This window comes from Nycticebus coucang, chromosome 3 (assembly GCF_027406575.1).
Source record: "Nycticebus coucang isolate mNycCou1 chromosome 3, mNycCou1.pri, whole genome shotgun sequence".
Taxonomy (NCBI): Eukaryota; Metazoa; Chordata; class Mammalia; order Primates; family Lorisidae; genus Nycticebus; species Nycticebus coucang.
Genome location: NC_069782.1, coordinates 6,165,591 through 6,178,698, shown reverse-complemented (window position 1 = coordinate 6,178,698; position 13,108 = coordinate 6,165,591). Strand labels below are relative to the sequence as shown.

At 51.9% G+C, this 13,108-nt stretch overlaps 1 protein-coding gene across 1 annotated transcript; it reads left to right on the top strand.

Moving 5' to 3' along the window:
* Positions 1 to 7,966: 7,966 nt before the first annotated feature.
* Positions 7,967 to 10,285, top strand: LOC128580864 (uncharacterized). Its single transcript, XM_053583340.1, has 3 exons — positions 7,967 to 8,233; positions 8,304 to 8,471; positions 10,157 to 10,285. The coding sequence occupies exons 1-3, from the start codon at positions 7,967 to 7,969 to the stop codon at positions 10,262 to 10,264; spliced, it is 543 nt and encodes a 180-aa protein (XP_053439315.1). The 3' UTR covers positions 10,265 to 10,285.
* The last annotated feature ends 2,823 nt before the right edge of the window (positions 10,286 to 13,108 follow it).

Sequence of the window (13,108 nt, the reverse complement as noted above, 5' to 3'; positions counted from 1 at the left end):
AAGCAAAGAGGCCACCTTCAGGGGGTCGCTGGGTTCCAGGGCGGCATGTGCTGGCATGGGGCAGAGCTTGTGGTCCCCTTCTAAGAGAATGGGGGTATAAACATCACCCACAGATGGGCCCCTGGCATAGGGCCTTGGGGAGCCCAGCAGGTGGAGGTGGGGCTATTGGCAATGAGCGATGAATTTGACCCTGCGTATACTGGGAGCAGACCAGTATACTGTATGCAGTATACAGTATACCAGATGCACCCTCCCCACCTCACACTGCAAATGACATTGAAATTAGGGAGGACCTGGCCACAGCTAGCATGCCATAAATGTGTGACAGCACCATGTGGACACGCTCAATGCCTTGAAAATGATCACAACCCTGGAAAGAAAAATCGACTTCCTATTGCCTGAACCCACCAGGCTTTGGGAACTCCAAGCATCTGAGAGACGTTCTTCCTTCCTCCAAAATGTCCCTATATTCCTTCCTCCCCCGGAAACTCTTTATCATAATATGCAAGAAGGGCGACTTGCCAAGAATTTACCATGATGCTGTCAGGGTTAGATTGCTGGTTGTTAAGAATACAGGTGACTTCAGTTCTGCTTCACAGCTTTGAGCTCTGTGTTTGCACAGTGGGTGTACACGAGCGGGGAGCCTGAGGCAGGACCCCGGTGAGCCCAGCATTAATGCAGGGGCTGTACATGTGGAGTGGAGAGGGTTTTGGGGAGTTACTAGTCACCACCCTGCAGTGACACTTCCTGCTTTGCAGAGGCACATGACATGGTCAGCCTTCTCGTGATCTGCACAGAGAGTACCCCTGTTAGTGTTCTGGCATCTTATTCTTTCCAGTCCTTTCCTAATGCCTCTGTCCTCATAGGATAATGTTCAATGTTCACACCACGTTTACAGTGTTCACACAGAGTCGTATAAAGGCAGGCGCACAAAAGGAGATTCTGTCACACATACTATTCTATACTTCATTTTATTTTTCACTTAAAAAATATGCTGGGGGCCGGAGGCAGTGGCTCACCCCTGTGATCCTAGCATTCTGGGAGGCTGAGGCAGGAGGATTGCTTGAGTTCATGAGTTTGAGACCAGCCTGAGCAAGAGTGAGACCCTGTCTCTACTAAAAATAGAAAAACTGGGCCTGGGTTCGAACCTGGCCCCAGCCAAACTGCAACAAAAAAATAGCTGGGCATTGTGATGGGCGCCTGTAGTTCTAGCTACTAGGGAGGCTTAAGTAGGAGGATAGCTTGAGCCCAGGAGTTTGAGGTTGCTGTGAGCTATGATGCCACAGCACTCTATCCTGGGCAACAGAGTGAGACTCTGTGTCAAACAAACAAAAACCAAAAACCCCAAAAATCTCAAAGTACCTTTTCTAGAAAAGGCATGCTGAGCCTTTGTACTCTACCACTAGATGGTGGTGGTTGTACAACTGTATACATTTGCTAATGTGGTGTATGCAGTGGTGTGTACATGACACCTCACTGAAGCTGTGTGCAATGTGCACAGTGCCCTTTGTATCGTATCACTGAATGCAGCTCCACACCCTAATTTCCAGGGCTATGCTTTAGCCCACCCTGACCACTGGCAACGTGGTTTCTATCTTTGGGTTTTACACGCATAAACACCACCATGTGAACATCACTTACATCTTAGCACTTACTTCTTTGAGTACATACTTAATTACTTCCATAAGGCTGGTTCCTAGAAACTGTTACGCCCCAACTCCATCTTGTTATTTTCTTTTTTGTAGAGACAGAGTCTCACTTTATGGCCCTCTGTAGAGTGCCGTGGCCTCACACAGCTCACAGCAACCTCCAACTCCTGGGCTTAAGCGATTCTTTTGCCTCAGCCTCCCGAGTAGCTGGGACTACAGGCGCCCGCCACAACGCCCAGCTATTTTTTGGTTGCAGTTTGGCCGGGGCTTGGTTTGAATCCGCCACCCTCGGTATATGGGGCCGGCGCCTTACAGACTGAGCCACAGGCGCCGCCCTGTTTTTTTGTTTTTTTTTTTTTTAATTAATTAATTTATTTATTTTTTCCCCCAACTCCATCTTGCTGGGGGCTTTCAACACTCCCCCTTTAAGACAGGAAGCTCAGCTGAAAGAGTCTAGTAATAACTGCAAAACCCCAGCCCCCCGTTGTAAGGCCTCCCCTTACCAGGGGTTGGCTCTTGTCAAATTCGGCTTGCATTAAGGACTCCCTCTCCCCTAATGAAAGCCCCTTATAAAAGGTTTCAACCCCTGCTTCTATGGGTCAAGAGATTTTGAGACGTGAGCCTAGTCTCGGCCGGGTCCATCAATAAAGGACCCTTGCTTAATTTGGACTCAGTGTGCTGGCATTTCTCTATTCCACTCGCTTTGGGTATAACAAAATGAGGCCCCTGAGTCAAAAGAAATTTAATTTAAAGCATTAGATACAAACCCCTAACCTGTTCTCTCCAAGGTCAGGCACATGTCCTTTCCATGCTCTCCTCCATCAGACAGGGGGTAGGAAGGGCCACATGACTGTCCTCTCTAATCCAGGGAATGTAGTTTCTGTTTGTGCTGTTTGTACTGCCGAGGATGTGAGAAATCCTCCCCCCTGTTGAGTTAACATTTATTAAAAGCTCACTGTCAGGCCTGAAGCTACATGGTTTAATAATGACAATGGCGTGCATTTTCTGAAGGCTGACCGTGAGCAGCCACTGGTCAAAGTGGTTTTCATGTAGTAACTTGTTTAATCCTGGTAACATCTTCACTATTAACTATAGTTTGAGAGCTGAAGAAACCCAGGAACAGCTGGGAAGTGGCAGAGCTGGGGTTCAGACACCGTTTGCCAGGTGAAAGAAATCAGCTGGGTTCACCTGGGACTGCGCTGGGGCTAAGATGCTCTCATTCAATCAAGAGATGCTTGGGCAGGTGTGGTGGTTCATACCTGTAATCCTAGGACTCTGCAGGGTGGATGTGGGAGAATCCCTTGAGCTCAGGAGTCTGAGACCAGTCTGAGCACAAGAGAGACCCATCTCTACTAACAGTAGAAAAATCAGGCTCGGCACCTACAGCTCAGCAGCTAGGGCTCCAGCCACAAACACTGGGGCTGGTGGATTCAAACCCAGACTAGGCCTGTCAAACAACAATGGCAACTATAACAAAAAAAAAAAGGCTCGGTGCCTGTGGCTCAAGCAGCTAAGGCGCTAGCCACATACACCTGAGCTGGCGGGTTCGAATCCAGCCCGGGCCTGCCAAACAACGATAGCTGCAACCAAAAAATAGCCGGGTGTTGTGGTGGGCGCCTGTAGTATGTACCCAGCTACTTGGGAGGCAGAGCCAGGAGAATCGCTTGAGCCCAGGAGTTGGAGGTTGCTGTGAGCTGTGATGCCACAGCGTTCTACCCAGGGGGACAACTTGAGGCTCTGTTTAAAAAAAAAAAAATATCTGAGTGTTGTGGCAGGCACCTATAGTTCCAGCTACTTGGGAAGCTGAGACAAGAGTACCACTTAAGCCCAAGAGTTTGAGGTTGCTATGAGCTGTGGGGCCACGGCACTCTACTGAGGGCGACATAGTGAGATTGTCTCAAAAAAGTATATTTGTAATAAAATAAATAAAAATAGAAATATGAGCTGGGTATGGTGGCGGCACCTATAGTCCCAGCTATTTGGGAGACTGAGGAATGAGGATTGCTTGAGCCAGGAGTTTGAGTTGCTGTGAGCTATGATAATACCCTGGCGCTCTATCCTGGGCAAGAGAGTGAGAGTCTGTCTCAGAAAAAAGATGCTTGGAGCCAAGTCTCAGTTTCTTTATCTGTAAAATGGGAACAACAGTGCAGGATGGCTGAGAGACTCAAATAAGGTGAGGCGACTAAGTTCCTGGCACCTTGGGGAAGCTCACCCCAACTCAAGGGGTTGCTGTGGAGACCTGTGGGAAGAAGCAAATGAAGACCAAGACTATGGGAGGGTCGGACCCTCCTTGGCCTGTGTACCTGTATCTATATCTGTATCTAGCACAATGACTTCTGCCCCTTCAAATCAAGCCTTTCCAGAGAATGTGCAGACCGGCCACTCTTCCCATTTCCCACCCTCATGCTTGCCCACCCCGCTCCTGTTTTCCAGCTCAGACCTGCATGGGCATCTTAGACCAGAGGCCATTGTGGGTGAAGATGCCTGCACAGGGCAGGGTGTGAGCACTGGCCTGGAAAGAAGGGGGCTTCCCTAGTCCTGTGGTCAACTCAGGGTAGCTGGAAGCTCTCGCACCCACTGGGAAGACAAAGGCAGCACACAGGACAGGAAAGAGCACTTGCTCACTAAGACCCAGAGTAAAGAGGTGCTGCTTCTTCATGGCTACCAGAAATGGGGGCTTGGAGAAGGAGCCACTGACCAGGTGTATGCCAAAGGCGTGGGCAGTCAACTTTGAATCCAGCCCTGCCACTCATCAGCAGACTGACCCTGAACAAGGCCCTTTCCTTCCCTTCACCCCAGAGTCTGCCAATTGGATTATTAACACCTGTTACCTCCCAGGGACAAGGGAGGACTGGAGGGGACCAGGCCTGCACCAGGAAGCTGGAGCTGTCCTCTCCATTCACATTCCCTCTCCCTAACAGGATTAAAGCCAGTTCATGAAGTGTCCTCCCAGCCCCCTCCTGTCCTCAACAGCTCCCGCTTCTGTCCTGGAGCAGCACTGACTCCCCCTCACCTCCTGTGTCCCCTAGGATCTCAGTCCCCAACTTGCCCCTCTTCCCAGCTTCAGCTTCACTTTCCCATCAGCTCATAAATGCAGACAAGGCTCCCTCACCAGAGGCACACACAGAAGGCGGCACCTGTGGCTCAGTGAGTAGGGCGCCAGCCCCATATACTGAGGGTGGCGGGTTCAAACCCAGCCCCAGCCAAACTGCAACAAAAAAATAGCTGGGCGTTGTGGCAGGCGCCTGTAGTCCCAGCTACTTGGGAGGCTGAGGCAAGAGAATCGCCTAAGCCCAAGAGTTGGAGGTTGCTGTGAGCTGTGACGCCACAGCACTCTACCCAGGGTGACAAAGTGAGATTCTGTCTCTAAAAAAAAAAAAAAAGAAGCACACACAGAGATACAGTAAAATAAAAATAAAAAACTTGCTAAACACACACACACAAAGGTAGAAACAAAAATAAAAGCCAAATGATAGTGTAGAAAAAGATCTTTGCCAACAAGAGACCAAACAAGGTTAAAACCCTCACTGATAAGCTCAAACAAATGGATAAGCAACATACAAAGATCCTAGATCTGACTCTTTGATCTAGAAATTTCATTTCTAGGAAACAAGAAATGCACACCACAGCCAAGGGTGCGTATAGTGGCACCATCCCTCTGGAGAGCCAGCTGGCTGTAGGACAGCCATTCTAGAAGTTCACACACACTGACTACCAGGTTAATTCCTTTCTAGGAAAAATCTAGTGGTGGGCTCCGTGCCTGTAGCTCAAGCAGCTAAGGCGCCAGCCACATACACCAGAGCTGGCGGGTTCGAATCCAGCCCGGGCCTGCCAGACAACAATGACAACTACAACCAAGGAATAGCCAGGTGTTGTGGCGAGTGCCCGTGGTCCCAGCTACTTGGGAGGCTGCGGCAGGAGAATCGCTTAAGCCAGGAGTTGGAGGTTGCTGTGAGCTGTGATGCCATAGCACTTTACCCAGGGTGACAGCTTGAGGCTCTGTCTCAAAAAAAAAAAAAAAAAAAATCTAGCAGTATATAAATATATGCATGAATTCAGTGTAACATTATCTAAAAAACCCAAATATTTCTTAAAACCCTAAATGTCAAAGGAGATCCATTAACTAAATATGATGTAACAAGATGTAAGTATTGACTTGGCACCCATAGCACAGTGGTTATAGTGCCAGCCATATACAGAGGCTGGCAGGTTCAAACCTGGCCCGAGTCAGCTAAAACAACAATGACAACTGCAACAACAACAACAAAAAATAGCCAGGCGTTGTGGCGGGTGCCTCTAGTCCCAGCTACTTGGGAGGCTAAGGCAAGAGAATCGCTTAAACCCAAGAGTTAGAGGTTGCTGTGAGCTGTGACATCATAGCACTCTACCAAAGGTGACAGTGAGACTCTGTTTCAAAAGAAAAAAAAAAAGATGTAAGTATTGAGAAATGTGAACAATGTTTGAGTGGTAAAGAATACTCGTGAAAGGCGGAGCCTGTGGCTCAAAGGAGTAGGGCACCAGCCCCATATGCTGGAGGAGGCAGGTTCAAACCCAGCCCCAGCCAACAACTGCAAAAAAAAACCTCATGAAATTATGCTAATGGATAAGATTATGTAGATACAATTTTCAAATATATAAAAACTGTTTCTAAAAAGCCAGTAAAAAGGCCAAATTTTAATCATAGTTCTCCCCAAGCATGTAAATATGGAATTCCTTTTCCTACTTCTTTCCCTTAATTCATTTGAACAGCATCTCCTAAGCACCTACAAGGTGTCAGGTCTGGTAGTGGGATTCAGACAAGCTTTTCCAATCAGGAGGGAAGGACAGGGTGAAGCGGTGAAATGCAGGGTGAACACATGGAGGAGGCAGCTGGGGAGAGCGGAGTGCATGTGCCAGAACACGGGTGTCCGGTTGGTGATGGACCCATCTGCCTGCCATCCCCTTTGGGGATCGGCATCCACTATTGCCCTGGTCCTTGAGGTCTGGACCCAGGACTCCACAGCCAGGCAGGTTTGGGAATTGCTGGCTGGGGCTGACTGCGGTAGGTTCACAACCGCCTAATGTTTACTGCCCTGGGACCCAACAACTCCACAATCAGCCCATGAGCCAAGGCAGCTGTAGGGCTTCAGCTGACACAAGTAGACAGTTTTCAGAACACTCTCCACTTTGGAGTTTGTCTTCTAATACTGAGGTGTCCTAGCAGACCAGCGAGGACCAGCACCTGCTGCCTCAGAAGAATTCTGGGGGGAAAGCTGATGACAGGATGCCATCTCTCCACTCCCCTTCTTTTCTGTTGTATTTTGGCCTTAGATTTGGGGATCCTCCTTTAAGGGAATTCAGTTGTGGGAACAGAGGGTAGTGAGCTTTGGGGCCTGGAGAAGGTTTGAAGCTGGAGAGAGGGCGCTGTGAGGGGAGTGGGGGTAGGGTAGCCATGGCCAGTCTGGGCGCTGCTCCCTGAGCCCAGGCGGGATAGCTCCCTTACTATTATTATTATTATTATGCAGTTTTTGGCCGGGCTCGGTTTGAACTCACCACCTCCTGCATATGGGGCCGTCTCTCTACTCCTTTGAGCCACAGGCGCCGCCCACCCCACATTCTCTGAGAGGAGGTGACAAAAGGGAAATCCTTGAGCAACTGGGAAAGAGAACAGAAAGACCAGAACCGGCCTGATAGACCCCATGTGCTCCTGGGACATTTGCAGAGTGATTCTCAGGGGCCCAAAGGGCCTGCATGAGGCGGCGGAAGCAGAAGGGGGTGTCCTCAGAGAGGGTGGGATGCGGGGTACACAGCTCTTTGCCTGTGAGCGAAGGGCTCCCGACTATTGAGGTGACAGATGAAGAAACTGAGGCAAAGGGACTCGCCCTAGCAGTGAAGCGGGTGGCCTCTGGCAACCTTCGGGGAGCACAGCGGGCAGGGGAGGGGGTCGCCCCGCGACTCCAGGCGCCGTCCCCACTTCCCGGCTCTTCCCGCTCCCTCCACCTGGAGGCCCTTCCCCTTCCCGCACGTCCGGTCCGCAGCATCCCCAAAGGCGCAGCGCCCGTCCAGCCGCCGCTCGCGTCCCTCTGCCCAGCCGGGCTCCGAGGCCTCTCCGGGCGACTCTGCGCCCCCGGGACGGGGCGGCTCGGCTCGCCCAAGGTCGCAGCGCGGGGCGGAGTCGCAGTGTGACCCCGGCTTCTCGCCCTCGGCGCCGCGCTCGCCCCCCCAACCCCCGGCGGGGCTGCTCCGGCGGCTCGGAGCCGGCGCCGCACTCAACTTTGGGGAGCAACCGGGGCAGAGGCTGCGGCCGGGACCGCCGCGCGGGGTTCCTGCGCGCACGAATGTCGCCCCGGGAACAGGTGGTCGGGCTGGGGCGGCGGCCGAGCGCCCCTCCCACCCGGCCCCGGGCGCCCCAGGACCACGGCCCGGAGCCCCCGCCCCTCGTACCTTCCGCTCCCGCGGCGGCAGTCGGAGGACAAACGGGTCCCGGCCGGAGGGCAGTGCCCGCAGCGCCTCCCTCCAGCCGGGGCGGGGTCAGCACCGCTCCGCCCCGCCGCCCGCGGGTCCGGGTCCCTGCAGCCCTGCGTCACCTGCCCGCCGGCCACCAGGTGAGGAGCGATGCCAGCGACTCCCAGCAGCTGACCTTACGGTTTATGACCCCATCCCCCCACTTCACAGATGAGACGACCGAAGCTCGGAGCGGCTGCGCACGGTGAGGGTCCTGCAGGAGAGCAGGGACAGGGTGGTCCTTCGAACCCGGGTCTGCCTGGAGCCGCCGCGGCGCGCTGGGACCCGGCTAAGGATCCCAGAGATTTACTGAATTTAAATTATTCGCTTGAGCCAGAGGTGAGGAACCTGCGGCCTTACCCCACCACCGCCACCACCGAATCCAAACTTCACAGAACAAATTCCTTTATTAAAAGGATTTGTTTTGCAACATTTGGATTCAGTCAAAAGGCTGCACACATGAATCCAGGACCCCCACAACTTCCCAGTGTCCTCAATGCCACCAGTCTGTCCACCCCCACCCCGCCCCGGCTCCTGTCCTTGGTCACCTTCTTGCCCAGCCTCTCACTCCTGACCACTTGGTGCCCGGGCCCCTGGGAACAGAGAAGCATTATTCTGTCCCCTAGAGCAGAGTCTGCCACATAGTAGGTGCTCAATAAATAACGCGTTGATGAAGGAATCCGGAAATTCTCACCAGCGCTCCCACGCCCCTTCTGACATGGCACCCAGCCACCTCCTCCCACCTTGTTCACAGATCCAGACCCCACAAGCCAACATTGCCCCAGCAGTCTCACCCTCTCTCCCCTCTCCTGGGATCGTTCCCTCACACCCAGTTAACTTCTCCCATCTCAAAACTGAAACAAAAATGCCTCTCAAGACCCAGCTTCCGGCGGCGCCTGTGGCTCAGTCGGTAGGGCGCCGGCCCCATATACCGAGGGTGGCGGGTTCAAACCCGGCCCCGGCTGAACTGCAGCCAAAAAATAGCCGGGCGTTGTGGCGGGCGCCTGTAGTCCCAGCTACTCTGGAGGCTGAGGCAAGAGAATTGCTTAAGCCCAGGAGTTGGAGGTTGCTGTGAGCTGTGTGATGCCATGGCACTCTACTGAGGGCCATAAAGTGAGACTCTGTCTCTACAAAAAAAAAAGACCTAGCTTCATCCTCCAGCTGCCACTGCCTCACTTTTCTCCTTTCCTGAGCAGCAGAAGTCCTCAAAGAGCTGTCCAGGAGCCCTGGCTCCAGTCTCTCTCCTCCCAATCTCCCTTAAGACCCTTCAGGAAGGGGTGGCGCCTGTGGCTCAGTGGGAAAGGCGCCAGCCCCATATACCGAGGGTGGCAGGTTCAAACCCTGCCCCGGCCCAACTGCAACCAAAAAATAGCCGGGCGTTGTGGCAGGCGCCTGTAGTCCCAGCTACTCGGGAGGCTGAGGCAAGAGAATCGCTTAAGCCCAGGAGTTGGAGGTTGCCGTGAGCTGTGTGAGGCCACGGCACTCTACTGAGGGCCGTAAAGTGAGACTCTGTCTCTACAAAAAAAAAAAAAAAAGACCCTTCAGGAAGGCTCCCCCCGCCCACACTGATCCACTGAGCTGGTCCCCTTATTGTCCATGTTATTAGGCCCAGTGCCCAAGTCTCAGCCTTTGCCTTTCTGTAGCCTCCAGCAGTATTCATCATGTCACCATGAAGCCCTTTCCTCCCCTGGCTTTGGACACCTGGCTGGTCTGGTTCTCCTGAGGCCGCCCTGTTCTCCTTCGCTGGCTCCCCTCACATGGAGCTCTGTATGTTACGTTCCCACAGCCCCTGCATCACCTTTGATCTTCTGTTCTTCCTGTGCTCTTTACACTGATGCCCTCAGCCTGTCCCATGGCTTAGGGGACCACCTGCTGCAGCCTGGTGTGTCCCCCCAGTTGTATGTTGAAATTCCAACCCTCAGGAGGATGGTTTTGGGAGGTGGCTGGGCCCTGAGGCTGAAGCCTTTGTGATGGGATTATAGCAGCCCTTACGGAAAATCCTGAGAGCCCCCTTCCTCCTGCAGCCATGTGAGGACACAGATGAAGGCACCATCCAGGAGAAACTGGGCCTGACCAGACTGTACTGGTGTGTTCACCTTGGACTTCCCAGCCTCCAGAATTGTGAGAAATAAATTTCTGTTGTTCCTAAGCCACCAAGTCTCTGCCATTTTTTTATAGCAGCATGAATAAACACCACCTATCAGCTGATGCCCCAGGGTGCCCTAGGTCTGGGCTCCTCCTCTAAACTTCTGTATCTAAGTGCCCAGGGCAGACTCCCTTCACATCCCCTCTTCATGGCCTGATCTCCCCCATCTAAGCGCATGCTTTCCTCATCTTAATGGGCATTTTCCAGGTGCCCCAGACATACCTTAACTCCTCTCTATCCACATCTACCCCAACAGCAAATCCTATCAACTCCACCTTAAAAATAAGTCACCTCAGGCTGTGCACAGTGGCTCACACTGTAATCCTAGCACTCTGGGAGGCTGAGGCTGGTGGATCACTTGAGCTTATGAGTTCAAGACCAGCTTGAGCCAGAGTGAGGCTTCTCAGCCCTCCCTAAAAAAATAGCCAGGCATCTTACATCTTCACCCTGAATCTGACACCCTTTAACACAGTCAGAGAACATTAACCAGGGGCTTCTGAGTGCAGATCACTTGGCTGACCTGGATAATTGAGCATCTTCATGTTGGTCATCCCAAAGTGGGAAGTTAAGGACAGTTCAGCCTCTCTAAAGATGGTAACATCCCATCACCAGTGTTGTCCAATGAATCCTTTGTGGCTGCTATGCTAAATTCCCCATCCTATACTTGCATGTAGAATTTTTTTAAATTAGAGGATAGCCATCCATTCTAAGGAAGAGTGTTCTGTTCCCTGTGATGCTACGTTGTATTAAAATAACCTATTCAGCAAGACATGATTGCAAGAGGGACTTTACCTAACAATTGCAATCAGTGTAACTGGCTTATTGTACCCTCAATGAATCCCCAACAATAAAAAAAAAAAAACCCTCAAAAAAAAAATAACCTATTCAAATGCCATAACATTATATCCCCAAATGCAAACTTAAATCATATAGAAGTCGTGTAGAACAGTATACTAAATTGCTCTCAAAAAAATTAAAATAATAAAAATAGCCAGGCATTGTGGCAGGCGCCTGTAGTCCCAGCTACTTGGGAGGCTGAAGCAAGGGAATCACTTGAGCCTAAGAGTTTGAGGTCGCTGTGAGCTATGATGCCACAGTACTCTACTGAGGTGACAAAGTGAGAGTCTGTCCCCCCCCCAAAAAAACCAAAAACGTTAGGCTGGGCACAGTGGCTCACACCTATAATCCCAGCACTCTGGGAGGGCAAGATGGGTGAATTACCCCAGCTCACAGGTTGGACACCAGCCTGAGCCAGAGTGAGACTCTGCCTCTAAAAATAGCCAGGCGTTGTGTTGGGTGCCTGTAGTTCCAGCTAATCAGGAGGCTTGAGCCCAAGAGTTTGAGGTTTTGCTGTGAGTATGATGCCACGACATTCTACCGAGGGCGACAGACTAAGACTCCGTCTCAAAAAAAAAAGTCGCTTCATGGGCGGCGCCTGTGGCTTAGGGAGTAGGGCGCCGGTCCCATATGCCAGAGGTGGCGGGTTCAAACCCAGCCCCGGCCAAAAAAACACAAAAAAAAAAAAAGTCACTTCATAGTCTCAAGCCACCAGCATGTCCCCTGGCCCAGTGCAGAGACCACCTCTCACAAGGGATCCTCCCCCTACCTCCACCGTGGTGGGTTATCCAAACAGCAGCAGGATGGATGATGTAAGGACCTAAGTCCTCCTCTGCCAGATCCCCTAGTGGCTCCTCATGGAATCAGAAGAGAAGCCCTAGCCCTAGCCCTAGTCCTGATCTGGTCTCTTTCTCCAGCCTGACTCTGCCCAGGCCACCTCCTCCTCCTCCTCCTGCCCGCTGGCCTTGCCCCTCTCTGGGTGTCTGTGTAGCTTTCTCGCACCTCCTGCAGGTGCAGGCTTCAATGTCAGCTTCTTAGTGAGCTTCTCTGCCCTCCCAGTTTCCAAGTTTCATTCCTCATTCTCCCCCAGCCTTCCCTCCGGACATCCCTATGTACACCCCCATCCCCCATGTCACCATGTGACACACCTTGTATTTCTTTTATCTCAGTCCCCTGCAAGTCCCAGGGTTCCTGCTGCCTTGTTCAGCTGTGTCCCTTCCTGGAATGGTGTGAAACCTGAGCCAGTCACTCAGCTAACAGACTGAATAAACTTGGACCCTTTCACCACTTGTAATGTTCTTAATGCTTTTTCTTTATACTGTCGTTTTCATTCCAATACATGTATTTTATTTTGTTTTGTTTTAAGACCATCTCACTTTGTTGCCCTCAGTTAAAGTGCAGTGGTGTCAGAGCTCACAACAATCTCAAACTCCTGGGCTTAAGGGATCCTCTTGCTTCAGCCTCCCAAGTAGCTGGGACTATAGGTCCCGGCCACAATGACTGGCTATTTTTTTGTTGTTGTTATTTGTTTATTTAGAGACAGTGTCTCACTTTTTTTTTGAGACAAAGTTTCAAGCTGTCACCTTGGGTAGAGTGCTATGACGTCACAGCTCACAGCAACCTCAAACTCTTGGGCTTAAGCGATTCCCTTGCCTCAGCCTCCCAAGTAGTTGGGACTACAGGCACCTGCCACAATGCCCGGCTATTTTTTTTTTGCAGTTTTTGGCCGGGGCTGGGTTTGAACCCGCCACTTCCACCATACAGGGCTGGCGCCCTACTCCTTTGAGCCACAAGTGCCGCCCCAGAGTCTCACTTTGTCACCCTTGGTAGAGTGTTGTTGCATCGCAGCTCACAACAACCTCCAGTTCTTGGGCTTAGGCGATTCTCTTGCCTCAACCTCCCGAGTAGCTGGGACCACCAGCGCCCACCACAACACCTGGCAATTTTTTTGTTGCAGTTTGGCTGGGGCTGGGTTCAAACCTGCCACACTCCA

Coding starts and splice junctions, on each gene's coding strand:
- LOC128580864 (XM_053583340.1), top strand. CDS start 7,967: ATGTCGCCCCGGGAACAGGTGGTCGGGCTGGGGCGGCGGCCGAGCGCC. Junction 8,234..8,303: donor ACCTGCCCGCCGGCCACCAG/GTGAGGAGCGAT, acceptor CCCACTTCACAG/ATGAGACGACCGAAGCTCGG. Junction 8,472..10,156: donor ATTATTCGCTTGAGCCAGAG/GTGAGGAACCTG, acceptor TTCCTCCTGCAG/CCATGTGAGGACACAGATGA.